This window comes from Pan paniscus, chromosome 16 (assembly GCF_029289425.2).
Source record: "Pan paniscus chromosome 16, NHGRI_mPanPan1-v2.0_pri, whole genome shotgun sequence".
Taxonomy (NCBI): Eukaryota; Metazoa; Chordata; class Mammalia; order Primates; family Hominidae; genus Pan; species Pan paniscus.
In genome coordinates, this window is record NC_073265.2 from 56,811,485 (window position 1) to 56,826,532 (window position 15,048).

The 15,048-nt window shown below is 38.5% G+C and overlaps 1 protein-coding gene across 13 annotated transcripts in view; it reads left to right on the forward strand.

Moving 5' to 3' along the window:
- Nucleotides 1-15,048, forward strand: part of MAP2K5 (mitogen-activated protein kinase kinase 5) — a 267,047-nt gene that overhangs the window by 14,040 nt on the left and 237,959 nt on the right. For all 13 annotated transcript variants that reach the window (XM_003828008.6, XM_055098505.2, XM_063596751.1 and 10 more), the window contains one exon: nucleotides 6,249-6,316. In XM_003828008.6, the coding sequence (XP_003828056.1) occupies nucleotides 6,249-6,316 (68 nt within the window). The remainder of the gene's footprint in view (nucleotides 1-6,248; nucleotides 6,317-15,048) is intronic.

Below are 15,048 nucleotides of genomic sequence, written 5' to 3' on the forward strand. Positions count from 1 at the left end.
GTGTGTTTGCATTTCTGGGTCCTACATATGCTCTAAGAGCTTGACATTCATATAGGCCCAGAGACCCCTGCTGATTTTCAGAGTTTCATTAGCAGATTAATGAGTACACCAACACATGAGGTGATAAAAATCAACCATGCCCACTAATGCATTTCCTGTGCATATCTGTTACTTGTGTTCCTCTGCCAGCATTTTCTCTAGAGAAGTAACTGCTATAAAATGACTGTTGGATTGGTGTTCCTGGACAGTAAAATCTCACTGGTGACTTGAAACATGCATTTTAAGTCCATGTAGACAAATGCTGTCTTAAACCTATAAAAACCATGTGGTTTCACTTTTCCATTACACTCATGTATTCTAATCTGTAGCTCTCAGAAGTATCTTCACACTTGTCAAACCGTGTGTCTGAGTTTGGTTCAGAAAACATGGTTATAGGATAAATATTTATTGAATTTGTGCCTTTCTTCAACCCCATTTTATACTGTCTCGTTATTGCACAGAATCATTTTCAGCTGTTTTATGAACTGCTGGAAGATTATTTTGTATTTAGGGTGGAAATCTTTAGACCAACACATTATGTCTCATTTTAAATTTGGCATAGTATGACCATTTAAAGCTAAATTGCAATTCCGGAAGTTGTAAATTCTCAGAGTATAGGAAACAACTATAGCTGATAACTGGAGTGACACCTGTAGGAGATACTCTTATGTTCAGCTAGCCATGACAATCTTGTTAAGAATAGTTGGGTAGGAGCCTCTTTTTGCTTCAGAGAAGAGTCTAAATCATAAAATATTTGGAAGAAATGAAGTTTCATTTCCTTAAACTATTGTATATGTAAAAAGATAAAGGGTCATTTTTAAGTAAAACTAGGTAAGTTAGTGAAAAATGGTCACAATAAACCTACACTGAGCCTGAAAATTATTTAACATGTAAGAGTTAATTATGCATCCTAGAATTTGGGGCAAAATAAGAGAGCTTTAATTTGTTGAAATTTTGGCTGGAAATATTACTGATGCAAAAAGTCCAAATCCCTTTTAGTCTTATGAGAGTAGTCATTTCTTATTAATAGTCTTGCTAATTTGTATGAAAATTAAGAAGTTTGAGTCCTTTACTCAAACACCAGACTAGTTGTTCCTTAAGGTCAGTGGACAGTGCAGCTTATTTTTGAATCCCTACCATAATGGTACCTGGCACATAATAGGCACTCTATGTGTGTTTCTGGAATGCATGGATGGTTGAAGAGTGAAGTAGTAAGGATAAGCTTTCTATATCCCATTCGTCAGCAAGTCCTGTTGGCTCTATCTTCAAATTTATCCAGCATGTGATGACTTCTTAAAACCTCAGCTTGGTTTAGGCCACCATCATCTCTCACCGGGATTAGGACAGTGGCCTCCAAACTGGTCTCCCTGTTCTACTTTTGCCTCTATACAGCCTCTTTTCCACATGGCAGCCAGAGTGATTCTTTTAGAAGTCAGGTGACACCACCACGCTCACAACCCTCCAGTGATTTCCATCTCACTCCAAAGTAAAAGACCAAGTCCTTAAAATGCCCTACAAGGCTCTGCATTTTCGCATCTGGCTTCAACCTGTCCCACCATTATTTCTCTGAACCCGTGTGTTTCTCCCCCCACCTCTCATTCTGTTCTAGCCACTCTGGCTTCCTTTCTGTCTGTCAAACATGCCAGGCATTCCTCTGACCCAGGGCCTTTGTATTAGCTGCTCCCTCTGCCTGGAACAGTCTTTCCCCAGATATCAGCAAGGCCCACTCCCTCACCTCCTTCAGTCTCTTTCCACTAGAGTGTATGTTCCATGAGGGCAGGATTTTGTTTGTTTTTTCTTTTTTCACTGTTACTGTCCCAGTGCCCAGAACAGTGCCCACCACATAGTGGGTACTTTTATTTGCTGGAAGGAGGAAGAAAGCAAAGAAGTAAGGAAGGAATCAGGAAGAGGGAAGCAAGAAGCTAAATTAAAACTCATGGATATGAAGATGTGGCCATGGAAAGTATGGCCTCTGGTCCTGCCCACGTCATTAACTCCGTGCCTGAGAAGGGCTTTAAACATGACATCTTTTCTGGTAGTTTCCTGTTGATGTCTTTCTAACTTCTATAATTATGTTTTCATTTCTTTTCTCTTACCTGGGAAAAGTGCCTTTGCAGTAGTTCTAATTGCCACCTGGCACAGAAGGAGTGTGACAAATGACATATAATATATTGCCTTAACTTTCTGTAGCTCTTTGTAGAAGCTAGATTGTTTCTCTTGAAAGCCTTCTTGAGCCCCTGTCACTGCAGTGGGTGCTGTTTGGCTGAGAGCTCCCTGGAGTCTGCTGTTTGTCTGCTGTTTACTCAGTAGGCCATTCTGACCGCCCCTTACCTGAGGTTGCCTCTCCTCTCTATTGGGCCTTTATGTTTCTCTTCTTGGTTTTTCTTTTGGATTGCGTGTTGCCTCAAATAAAATTGCTAACAACATATGGCCTGTTATGATTCTCTTTTCCCAAACTCTGCCATTTTGTATATTTGTGACACACTGCAGATTTTGTGAAGATTGCTTCATAATATTTGTTTACCATCTGCTGCACTCTATTTGGTATCTTGCTAGGATTTTTTTCCTCCATTTTAAGTGACATTAACAAAATCTAGCCAGTACATAGGCTTTCTGGTTCTACTTTTGCTTCCCTAATGTGCTGGAAAATCATATTACTATGCTCCAGGCAACTAGAGAAGCCTGGAATTCTCATTGTGAACCAATGTATCAGATCTGTCTGCTCCCCTACCCCCACCCCTTTTCTTGGTCATATCCGGTAACGCTTTTTTGGTCAGATGGCAAAGAACCTCCATGTATAAGATAGAAAAAGCTCAAATTATTTTCTTGCTTCTTAGTACCACTACTTTCTAGTGTTGTTCTCTAACATATTTGTACCTCTGAAACTTTGTGGCAGTTTAGTAAGTTTTTATGATTTATGGTTCCAGCTAGTGTAATTTTTATAGCTTATCCAGTTTGATAGGCAGCTAGCCTGAGTCTTGGCTAGATGGGCTGTATATATCCAAATTTTTGTTCAGAAAAGTATTTTAGGCTACTGTCATAGTAATTTGCTTAGTATGTATTTCTGCTTTCTTACCCTTCACTAACTTTTCGAAGCTGTCAATTCACTGTCTTTAGAGAGAAGTGCATTTTTGCTTTACAGGTTAAGGTGAGTGGTTTGCTCTTGGGCTGCCATCAAGGGGTCAGAGACAGCTCAGCTTTTGCCTTTTGGCTGGAGCCACCAGTCTTCTCATGGGTATGGTTACTTTTCTAACTCAGTTTCCTCTTGGACAAAAACAAGGAGTCTTTAATAAAACGACTAAGCATAGATATTAAAGAGCAAATCAGACAGTCTCCCAAAGAGCAGTTTGTAAAGAAAACCAATACCTATATAAAGCTAGGTATCCTATTAACCCACAACAACTATTCATCAGTATGCCATATAAGCCTGATTTTATCCCCAGCCTTTATTAGAATGCCTCTTTCAACTTATCTGAAATCTTCTTTTGGAGTCAGACCCCCTAAGGGGAGAGTTCCAACATTTTATCACTGGGTTGATGTCAAAAGCTATTCTAGCCTTTTGGCTTCAGTTTTCTGTCCACTTAAGCAAATGCTCTTGTAATGTTTCATAGCTACTTTTTATGCAACTTCTCTTCAAGAAATTATTCTGGTAGCTGACTTCTTTCACAGATCTTTTTCTTCTGAAATAATCCCTCAAGAGATTTCTTAGAAATTTAGAATTCCAAAATATTTTGGTTTAAGTAGCCTTAAAGATTCAAGCTCTAGCTTTGAGAAGTTGAAGAACTCTCCTTTTGTTCTTGATTGTGATTTAAATGATTTTTCTGTAATCGGTGCCCCCCCCTTTTTAAAATAAATTATAAGAAGGGTTTTCACTCGTTTTACCAAAATATAAGCACTTGCCCATCCTATGTGAACAATACCTTATTCAGGTCTTGGGTATATTGAAATTCAAATATAAGCAGTCTCTTTTTAACCATAATCTCTATAGCTAGCTTAGTTGCAGAAATGAGATTTATTTAAAAAAACTACTTTATTCAGGCTGGAATTTGTTTTTATGCCAAGTTCAGAACTTCATAAAGAACAAATCAGTTTAGCCTACATTTAAAGAGAATTTGACCTGGTTTTAAAGCAAAAATGTAAAGTGCTTTCATGTGTGGTGATATGTAACATTATATCATTTATACTTTGTTTTTTCCTGTCTCCTGCATTTTTAAGAAAACTTTCACCTTAACCTTGAAAATATTAGTTTCTAGAACTTATATATAGACAGACTCCTTTCTTCTCTTTCTACAGCTAGAATGGCATTTCTCCCCCAATTTGGCTCTAGAGATTCTGTATCTAAAGCGAATGAAAGAATCTTTATGTGTGTAACATCTCTCAGGACTGTGCCTTCTTCATTACTGAAAGTGACCAGTGTATGCCCTTTACTCTGAAAACAGGCAACTCTTGATAGCAGAATACTGGTAGTGACTCTCCTAGATTTAGACAGTGTGATCTTGATGATACCGATTCCCACTGAGTTGGGGAACTCTGCAGCAGTGAACCAGGATCCAGAAACAAGTGCTTGAAAAGAAAACAAGTGCTTGGAAAGAGTGAGAGCTATGGGTCACTGAACAGGACTGGTCCAAGTGCCGGTTTCGATCATGCTATCAGATTGCTGTTGGCCACTGAAGAGATAAAGGGAGAAAGTATTTTGCTTGAAATTAGGCTAATTGTGAAAGAACACAAGCTTCCTCCTAGGGTCCCCGTAGGCTAGTCACCAAGCAGGGGGATATCCTTGGAACTACAGCCGGACAGGAGGGAAGACCCACTGACTTGTGGTAGGGGAAGATCCCTGTGTTGAACTGAACTCCCTCTGTACTTTCAGTAAGCATCCCCTGACCATGTTGGGCAAGCTTATTCTCTTCATGATGAGAGATTTGTCTGAGGTTCTCCAGGCTTGGGATCAGAACAGTCTTTCTATATGATCAAATCAGCAATTATATGCCCAAGAGTGAACAAAAATAATAATTCCGATTGTTAACCCCAGAACTGAGGCATCCTGCTGAGAGCCTGCCCCTTCCAAGTTGTCCCCTTGGGAGGCTCTGTACGTTGCTCCAGACGTTTTTGGCATTTCTTTCAACTATGCATTTACAGTCTACTACATAGGCTGTCCTCACTGTTGACAAATCTTTATAGAAGGATGAATAGTTAACTATATATTTGGAAATAGCCATAAGTCATTCTTAGACATGCTTGGCAGATGGTGTGGGTAAGTGATCAGGCCAACAATTTCATTTTGGGTTAAAAATGAGATTTAATATTCTCACATAGTCTATCTTCAGGTTTTTAAAGCAGTTTTGAAGAGATATTTCAAAAACTACTTTGAATAAGAGAAGTATCATGAAATAAATACATTATTTCTAGATGTGGCCTCTGATGATACTTACTCAAATTTACACATTCTGGTTATGTAGTTTGTGAAGTCTTGTCCTCCAGCCTTAAGACTTAAATTATTTCAAAATAGCATGAATAGCATTTGAAGCTTTCTATGGCTGGAGAGTATGCAAAACAAGTGAAACTGTTCGGAAAAATTGCTGCTAAATAGAATGGGGGAGACCTGTATTAGAGCTGCTTTACAAGTTAACCTTGCACTAGGCCTAGGTTCTCCTGTGGAAAGAGAATAATAATAATGATGTTCATGTCACAGGTTTGTTATGAGGTTTTCAAGGAGGTATTGCATATGAAGCATAGATCACAGTGCCTCATGTATTGTAGTGTTCAGTAAGTGTTAGCCATTTTTATCATGCTGTTGTGAGATGATAGATTGCCTGGGAGAGAGGAAGAATGGAGAAATCGGGGTATGGTGCTGTTTGGGAGATTTAAAAAGTGTGGATAGTAGAACAAGACTGGCCTCTCGTTGGTTTTTAGTTCCGCTAACCAAACCTGTTTTGTCATACTCCAGTTATATTTACTTTAACCTAGAGATATGTTGTGAATGACATGAGCAATATTTTAATTTTCTGCTATCCCTAAAAGAAAGTTTTATATTGAGATTCTGATCATATTCCAAATGGAAAACAAAACAACAAACTAATAATGTCAACATACCCCCAAAATGTGGTATTGAGGGTTAGAATATCACATTGTAATAAACCGTTTATATTATGTTCCCTTTGTGCATTAAACAAATGCACACCTTATCATTTGCATTATGTGCTTTTAAACAGATGAAGATGAAGATGGTGATCGAATTACAGTGAGAAGTGATGAGGAAATGAAGGCAATGCTGTCATATGTAAGTATACGACAAATGAAGACTATTTTTTAAAATGTTAACGTGATTGAGGATGCTGTTTCTTGAGCATGGTGAAGACAAGTAAATAAATCACAGTTGTCATACATTTTTCTATATAATAGGTAAAGGTTTCAAGGATTTCCGTATGTGAAAGTTAAGGGCATTATTTTCAAAAGACACTTACTGATCATATCATAAACATTAAGAATAATGCATCTTAATGACTTTTGCATTAGGTATGATGCAGACTAAATGGACTATCAATTTCCTGTATTTTTTATGCAGTACTTAAAGTAACGGCTCATTAAAAATGAACCCCTGGGCTCTAAAAAATTTTTCAAAATCTACTTTCAACTGGAGATCTCTCTCACCCTTCCAGACTATAGTTACAATGTAGCTGCAGGCTTAATATGGATACACGATTTAAAGATGTACTGTTGGTTATTTATGCACTACCCATAATACTCCCACCGAAAATGAACTACAGGGCTACTTACTGAATCAAAGTGATCTGAATATATTCTGAAACGACTTTTCTTTTGTGTTTAAAATTTTACTGAAAATCTGCATTAACAGTTATCTGATACTGAAGTAAACAAGAGAAAAGGGCATATTTCTAAAGCTTCAATACTAAGCTTGAAAAATTCAGCTATCATGAGGAGACATAGGTTACCTGAGTCTTGATTTGTGCCTTCCTCTCAAGTTTTGTTTTGTTATATCTGAGTCTGTAATCTGTTTACAAAACCTTTTCCAGTGGCCTGGTAGAAAGAGCATTGGACTGGAAGTCAGGAGACCTTAGCTCTACTGTGGTTTCTTGGCCCTAGGCAAATCACTTAACCTTTCAGTGCTGTAGTTGCCTCATCTGTCAATTGTGGATAATAATACTTGTCCTTTATACAGCACAGGGCCATTGTAATGATAAAATGGGAGAATAGATGTGAAAGCCCTTTGAAAAGTTAAAAGTTCTATACAAATGCAAATGATGGAATCATTTGGAATCATGTGGAAATGATGGAATCAGGGCTCTTGCTTTTCACTGAGACCCTAATCTTAGTCAACAGTTAGGTTGTAGGTTTTTGATAGACTTCAGCTTCAGCCAGGATATTGTTTCATTGTAATGAAAACTGTAAACTGTCTGTATGGGTTTCTGCCAATAGTTTTAATTTAGGGTAGGAGAATAGAGAACAAGAAGGATAGGATGATTAACAGAGCATTGCATTCCAACCAGCACAGAATAGGAAAAGTCAATTTCCCATTGACTTCGCATTAACTTATGTGAGAGTCTTTGTGTACTGAGAATTTAGAGCTGGGCTCATCAGTACCTTGAAAGGCAGAGTAGGATTGTCTGCTGAAAAGGTCTACCACTGGTATTGATAGATTGGCTAACTCTCCTGAGAATGTGACATGCTTATTTTTAGAAAACCCCCACACACAGATGGGTTCTAATTTTCTCACATATGTCCATTGCAGAGAACTGACATCAATATACTTTCATTATATATTCAACTTAACCACATGCAAAAGATATGTGCTTTTGGATATGATCTTACAAATTGTGCTTTTTGAAAATGTTAGTGGGTGTGGTTACAGTGATAATGATGATTTCCATTTCTAAGTTACTGCTATATACAAAATACTTGAGGTATTTAATTTTTTTAGTTTTAATAATCACTCTGTAAGACAGATATTATCATCCTTATTTTTTAGATGAGGAAGCTGTGGTTAAGAGATAAGCCCAAGGTCTTAGAGCTAGTATGAATGTGAATATGGAATTTAAGTTCAGTTTCTTTTCATGCCCAAGCTGTTGCTCATTTACTGTTTTACACTGTCTCTCCCCCACCTTCCTCTTTGCGGGATCTTTTTATGTCATCACTGTTATTTATTTTTTTTTCTCCGAGATGGAGTCTTGCTCTGTCACCCAGGCTGGAGTGCAGTGGTGCCATCTTGGCTCACTGCAACCTCTGTCTCCCGGGTTTAAGCAATTCTCCTGCCTCAGCCTCCTGAGTAGCTGGGATTACAGGCACCCACCACCATGCCTGGCTAATTTTTGTATTTTTAGTAGAGACGGGGTTTCATCATGTTGGCCAGGCTGGTCTCAAACTCCTGACCCCGTGATCCACCCGACTCGGCCTCCCAAAGTGCTGGGATTACAGGCGTGAGCCACTGTGCCCGGCCTATCATCATCATTATTAAATTCTGAATAATTTGGGTTTATATAATACCTTAGTTGTGATTTCTGCACCATATATTCCTTACAGCATATGCTTATTTTCTCAAATTCAGTGTTTAATTATTTTTGTGTTGTAGGAAAATATGATTACATAATCTTACATTACATGTCCTTAGTTTAAAAGTTTCTGAGATTACTTGGGTCCACTTTTTTTTATCTGAATAGAAGTCATCTATCTCATTGATGAGATAATTTAAAAAAATTTTTTGTAGAGATAGGGTCTTGCTTTGTTGCCCAGGTTGGCCTCAAACTCCTGGCCTCAAGTGGTCCTCCTGCCTCAGCCTCCCAAAGTGCTGGAATTACAGGCGTGAGCCAAGGTGCCTGGCCAGGTTGGCTGTCATTTTGATCTGTCTTGGTTCTTATGATTGAAATTTAAGGAGAACCATTTGGACCTAACCTTACAGTAGGTTTTGATTGGTAGTCCTCATGATTACCAGCATGTTCCTACAAATTTGCATTGGTCTTTATTTTGTAGGTTCAATTTGGCTCTGAAGTTTGAGTCCAGGATTTGGTATAAAGGCATAGGGAAGATACTGACAGATTACCACATTTTTATTGTTTTTTGCAAAAAGCTGTTTTTTTCTTTTGTTTTTGGTCTTGTTTTGTTTTTGAGATGAAGTCTCATTCTGTTGCCTAGGGTGGAGCGCAGTAGCCTGATCTCGGCTCACTGCAACCTCCACCTCCTGGGTTCAAGTGATTCTCATGCCTCAGCCTCCCAGGTAGCTGGGATTACAGGTGCCCGCCACCACACACGGCTAATTTTTGTACTTTTTGGTAGAGATGGGATTTCTCGATATTGGCCAGGCTGGTCTCGAACTCCTGATCTCAAGTGATCCGCACACCTTGGCCTCCCAAAATGCTGGGATTACAGTTATGAGCCACCACACCCGGCCAAAAGAGCTTAGTTTTTCATATAGAATTTAGTACACCTGTGGTCACCTTAGTATTTCTTTAAAAGCCATATGTGGGAAAGCAAAAATAGAGGCACTTTTACCATTAGTCCTTTAATCATTCTTTTTCATTGATTACAAAGGTTAAGTAAATAAACAGCCTATATCTCTGCATAAGAATAAAAACAAATTTGCAACCTCTGAGTTGAAACTTGAAGAATTACTTTTTCCCCCTCTTGGATGCAGGCATTTTCTGGCTTTGGGCCAGTACAAGTGTACATTTTTATCAGTAATTTAAATAGATTTTTGTATTAGACCTGAAAATGTTGCCTTTTTAATTGAAAACTTATCAATTATTTAAATCACTAGCAGCCTGAGGCTGTTAATTTTATGAGTGCCATAATAATGGCATACAGTGGTTTTTGATACATGTGACACGTGGAATATTGTATTATGGTAAGGATCTGTCATGACAATAGGTTGTTGTGTGCTGTTAAATAATAACCAACATATTAAACCAAAGTCTGTTGTCACACATTAGTACCATTTTATGTAAGTTATTTAGAAGTTGTATTCTTTTCTTCATTAGAGATATTTTAAAGAGATAACGAGAAGAAAACAAAGCTATAATAAATTGTCTTTTAAGAAAATGTAAAGTAATTTGGTCTCCAAGGAGATATTTAATGTATTGAAAGAATTCAGCAGCCAAGTGTTATTACAGCACCATTGTGATAGCTGCTCTGCATTTTGTTATGAGTTTGTGTTAATCAACAATCTGTTTTTATAGCATAGTTTCTTGTAAGTTATGTTGTTAGAATATTCCACTTCTGGGATCACGGCTTTTCCTCTGACACTATTGCATCTTTTTAATTCCTCCATAAAGTATTTTTTTAATTAGAATTTGAAATGCTTTATTAGAAAAAAAATACACACAACCTACATATTCTGAAAGCTAAATACCTGATCATTGCTAATTAAATATTCCCTTAATGTAGTTTAAATTTTGTTGTTGTTGTTCTCATTTCCTCCTCTCATTTTCTAGAAAGATTGAAAATAGCGTGCTGCTTTTTTCCTTCCATTTTTTTGTGTTTGTTGTCTGGTAGTTCTATGGAGGCCCAGTTCTAGGAGGGGATTATTTTACTGTTAACCTCTTCTTTTGGGTGACCTTTCATTAAGAAATTCAGCCAATACATCTTGCTTTTGTAAGTAGATTTATATTTGTTTCTGCTAAATCCTGTGTCTAGGGATTTATTACACCTGGTTCTCTTAATATTGAGAGGCTTGTGTGAGTAGAACACAGTATTAACAAAAATAATTTTCATCATTTTGTCTATTCTTACTCTTTATATCATTTTTTCCCACATTGCCAGGAGAGTATGGCATACATTTTACTGTAGTGCCTCCCATTATGAGACCTTGTATTATATTCAGTACAAGAGTCCTTGTATTTAAGTGAAGTGTAAGTATTCCCTTTGGTGTATTTGACCACAGTGTACCCTGTCAGACGTTGAGTACTATGAGGGAAAAATACTTTTTGACCTGTGGAGCACCTTATAAATTGGGATATGATTGGCTTTATCCTAATATACATAACTTGGACACTGCCTCTAAAATCATGCAGTTACTCAAGTAGAGTTGGAAGGTAACCACAGAGGTTTTGTTCAACTCTTTCATTTTACAAATAAGGACATTGAGGCCCACAGAGAATAGAAGATTCAGATATCAGTTGGAAGTCACATGGCTAATTAAAGGGAAGGCCTGGATACAGACTCTCAGTCTCTTTGCTCCTGGTTGTTTTAAATAAGGTTTTTGTTTTGGTCTCTATTATAGTCCTGCTCAGCTTTGCAAATACCGCTTTTTCCTGAGTGTAAAAAATAATACTTATTACCAAAATGTCACTGTACTTGAGTTTGTAGAGAAATGTAAAAAATACTCTGTTGGCTGGGCGCGGTGGCTCACTCCTGTAATCCCAGCACTTTGGGAGGCTGAGGCGGGCGGATCATGAGTTCAGGAGATCGTGACCATCCTGACTAACACTGTGAAACCCCATTTCTACTAAAAATACTAAAAATTAGCCGGGCGTGGTGGCATGCGCCTGTAGTCCCAGCTACTCGGGAGGCTGAGGCAGGAGAATTGCTTGAACCCGGGAGGCAGAGGTTGCAGTCAGCCGAGATCACACCACTGCACTCCAGCCTGGGCGACAGAGAGAGACTCCGTCTCAAAAAAAAAAAACAAAAAACAAAAAACAAAACTCTATGGGCGTCTGAAGATTTAAAGGTTTTGTCCTTACCTACAAGGCTGTGTTTTACCTTGTTTACCAAATTCGTTGTCCATTTAGAAGTTGAATATTTAATAGCATCAGGGCCTTAGCTATTAGGAAGTTTTCTTTAAAGAAGAAAGAGGTTAGAAGCTCATTTTCCACATGGTGCTTTCAAATATGCCACATATTAAATAGGTTCTACTTTGAACTTAACTTTGCAGGTGGCAAAATCAGTTCAGCTTTCAATGAGTTGTTAGTCCCCTAATTCAATGCAATTTATCCAAACAACTGATTACACAGTATATTCTTCAGAGAAGGTGGAGAAATGGTGAAAAGAATGAGAAAGGGAAACTGAAGGAAATAAATTGTTTTGGGGATTTGTTTATTTACTCAAATAATGACATGCTGCAAGCTGTAAGTAAGGTTTTTGTTTTGTTTTCTTATCCTAGTCAAAAAAGAAAACTTTTTTCCAGAGACAGATTATTTTAATTATCTTCTCTGTTTGGAACACTTGGATGCCTTTGAAATAGTGATAAAAGTGTAGTGACCCCTTTTAGCCCCTGTTGTGATCTATGTTGGAGCCTGTTTGGTAGCAAGGAGCAGAAGCATATTCAAGTTTGCATCAGAACGAGGGATTTATTACGTGGCTCTTGGAAGCAAAGGAAAAGATAAGCACGAGTAGGCCTCGGTCTTGGTGGCACCAGGGCACTCTGGGGACCACTGGAATAGGAGGTTTGGACCACCAACATTTTGTCATTTATATGGCTCTGCTCCCAGTTCAGTTCCATCTCTGTGGAGGGTTCCGCTTAGCCTATTTATAACAAAATGTCTCATTTGGCTTGCTGTCTGCATGGCCTGATAGTCCTGTTTTATTTAAGTGGCAGGTTCCCTGAAGCTGCTATTAAAACTTCTACTTTAAGAGGAATAGCAGAATTGCTACAGCCTAAAAATCAGGTGAAAGGTCAGTGTGGACACTACCCCAAGCCAACCAAGGTAATAACTCTGAAAGTTTCAGCTGAGAGGATCCCATAAATTTTGGGCCTGTTGCTGAAATACAAATTTAAACTCCTTCTGCCAACACATATTACCTTAAACTTAGCCAATTTGAATTTCATCTGCTATTGGCTGCCCAAACTTCTATAGGACATGAGCCTATAAATGAGCCTATACATGAGCCTATAAATAGGGCCCAGAGTTGGTCCCTGTTGACCTTCACATTGTGATTTTCTTTCTCATCATCTAATCAATCTGTGACCATATGTGGACCCTCGGTCAAGTCTTTTAAGGAAGAGCTTGTACACATTGTAGTCTCCTCATGACAGGAGCAATGAGTTATTGAGGAGTCAGAGCCTGAAGCCAGGTAAGTAAATGTAGCTATTAATTTGATATTCAAAATAGATTGGCTTCATATGTTATTTTTGACCACTGGGGCAGTTGTGTGCTCTGTGAGAGGTCAGCATCATAAAGGAAAAGCCTCTTAATGTAAAGTATGAGAAATAATTGAAAGAAGGTGTAACTAATGACACATCTGAGTAGCGTTATAATTGAATTTGTAGCCATTTGATAGAGTTAAGATTGTTGAGTTCTTCACTGGGAAAACTAACAAATTAACTATGGACTGCAAATAGTTGGTTAGTTTATTGATTATTGCTGTAATTACTGACTGAGCTACATATAGGGTATGCTTGCAGTATTGACAACAGGAATTTGAAAATTTTATCATTAGTATGAAAAAAACAGCATGAGTATTCCTTATAAGTGAAATACTGTACCAATTATGTTGTCTGTTAGGCATGCTAAGGAGAGATTTGAGAAACTCTCCTGTTATAAATGTATGGAAGAATAATAAGTAGGCCTGGTATCTCCTCTGTACGTGAGACTTGCTGCTGAATAAGTTGGAAGGTATGACCAATGAGAGTCGTTACTATGTCTATATCAGTTCCTCTCTGGATTCTTCCTGTAAACATTTGTGCCCTGTCTGTAATGTGCTAGGCACTATATGGCAGTGATTTCTCAGGTTTTTGAAGGCATAGTCCTTTTTGAAAATCTATGGGAAGTTGTTTATTTTTTTCCCCCAGAAAATTCACATAATGCAGCATTTCACCAGCTTCAGGGATCTCCTAAAGCCCATATAGATCCCAGGTTAATACCTCTGGCATAAGAGGAAATAAAATATACAAGGCATGGTTCCTGCCCTTGTTGAGCTTCCAAAAGAGAAACAGTGTTCCCCACAATACCCATTTACTTTATTATTTATAGTACTGTAGTAATTGAGGGGAAGGGAGGGGATACTGACTCAACCTCAATAAACCAGTTAAATTCTACCACTGTGCTTTGTCCAGATATCTCAGTCGCCTTGTTTTGTGGTTTCTGTGTCACCCTATTGTTGCGAACATGTTTCTTCTATGTACTCTTACTTGGAAATGAGAGATTCAAGGCACCATTTCCTATTTCAAGATTTTTTTTTTCAAGTACTTTTTAAGAAGGTTTCCCATATACCAGCTCCTTTAATTTTGATCTTCTTAACATCTTTATAAGGTCAGCAAGGCAGGTTTTTTCCCCATTTTTACAGCAGAGGATACAGAGGCATAAACAATTGTGTGCCTTTCTTGAGGTCACACAGCTAGTCAATAGAGAGCTGGGGCCTGAGGTCACTCACTCGCTGGTTTGTTTCCTCATTTATCCAATCAGTTTTTCATGCAGCAAATGTTTATTGGATAGCAGTTCTCTGGCCAAGTGCTATGCAAGGTGGTGGGGGTGCAGTGAGCGTACAGTTCATGCCCTCCAGGAGCTCATGGTCCAGTCAGGGAGATTAACAAAAAAGGAAACAGAGTTCAGTGTGGGAAGACAAGAAAAACTCATAATTACCAAGCAGAGTGATAAATGATATAATACACCTAAGCATTAGGTGCTCCATGAGCACAAGAAGTGTCTAATCTAGCTTTGGGGACCAAAAAGGCTTCCTGAAGAGGGCAGTGTCCAGGTGGAGTAAGTTAGGACAAGGGGACTAGGAAGGATGTTTGGGGCAGAAAGAACAGTGTGTTTAAAGAATGCCTGGTGAGTCAGTAGGAGCTGCCTGTGATTCAGTCTGTATGGACAGTGACGGGGGAGAGGGTGGGAGATGGGACTTGGAGGAAGGTGGGTTAGACCATGGAGGGCCTTAGCTTGAGGGAACAGGGAAGTGACATGATCATATCTCATATTGTCAGAGGCATTTGAGCCATAGCGACTCTGTTAGTCTGTTTTCATACTGTTATCGGAAAGGGGTCCCAATCCAGACCCTAAGAGAGAGTTCTTGGATCTTGTGCAAGAAAGAATTCAGGGTGAGTCCGCAGTGCAAAGTGAAAGTAAG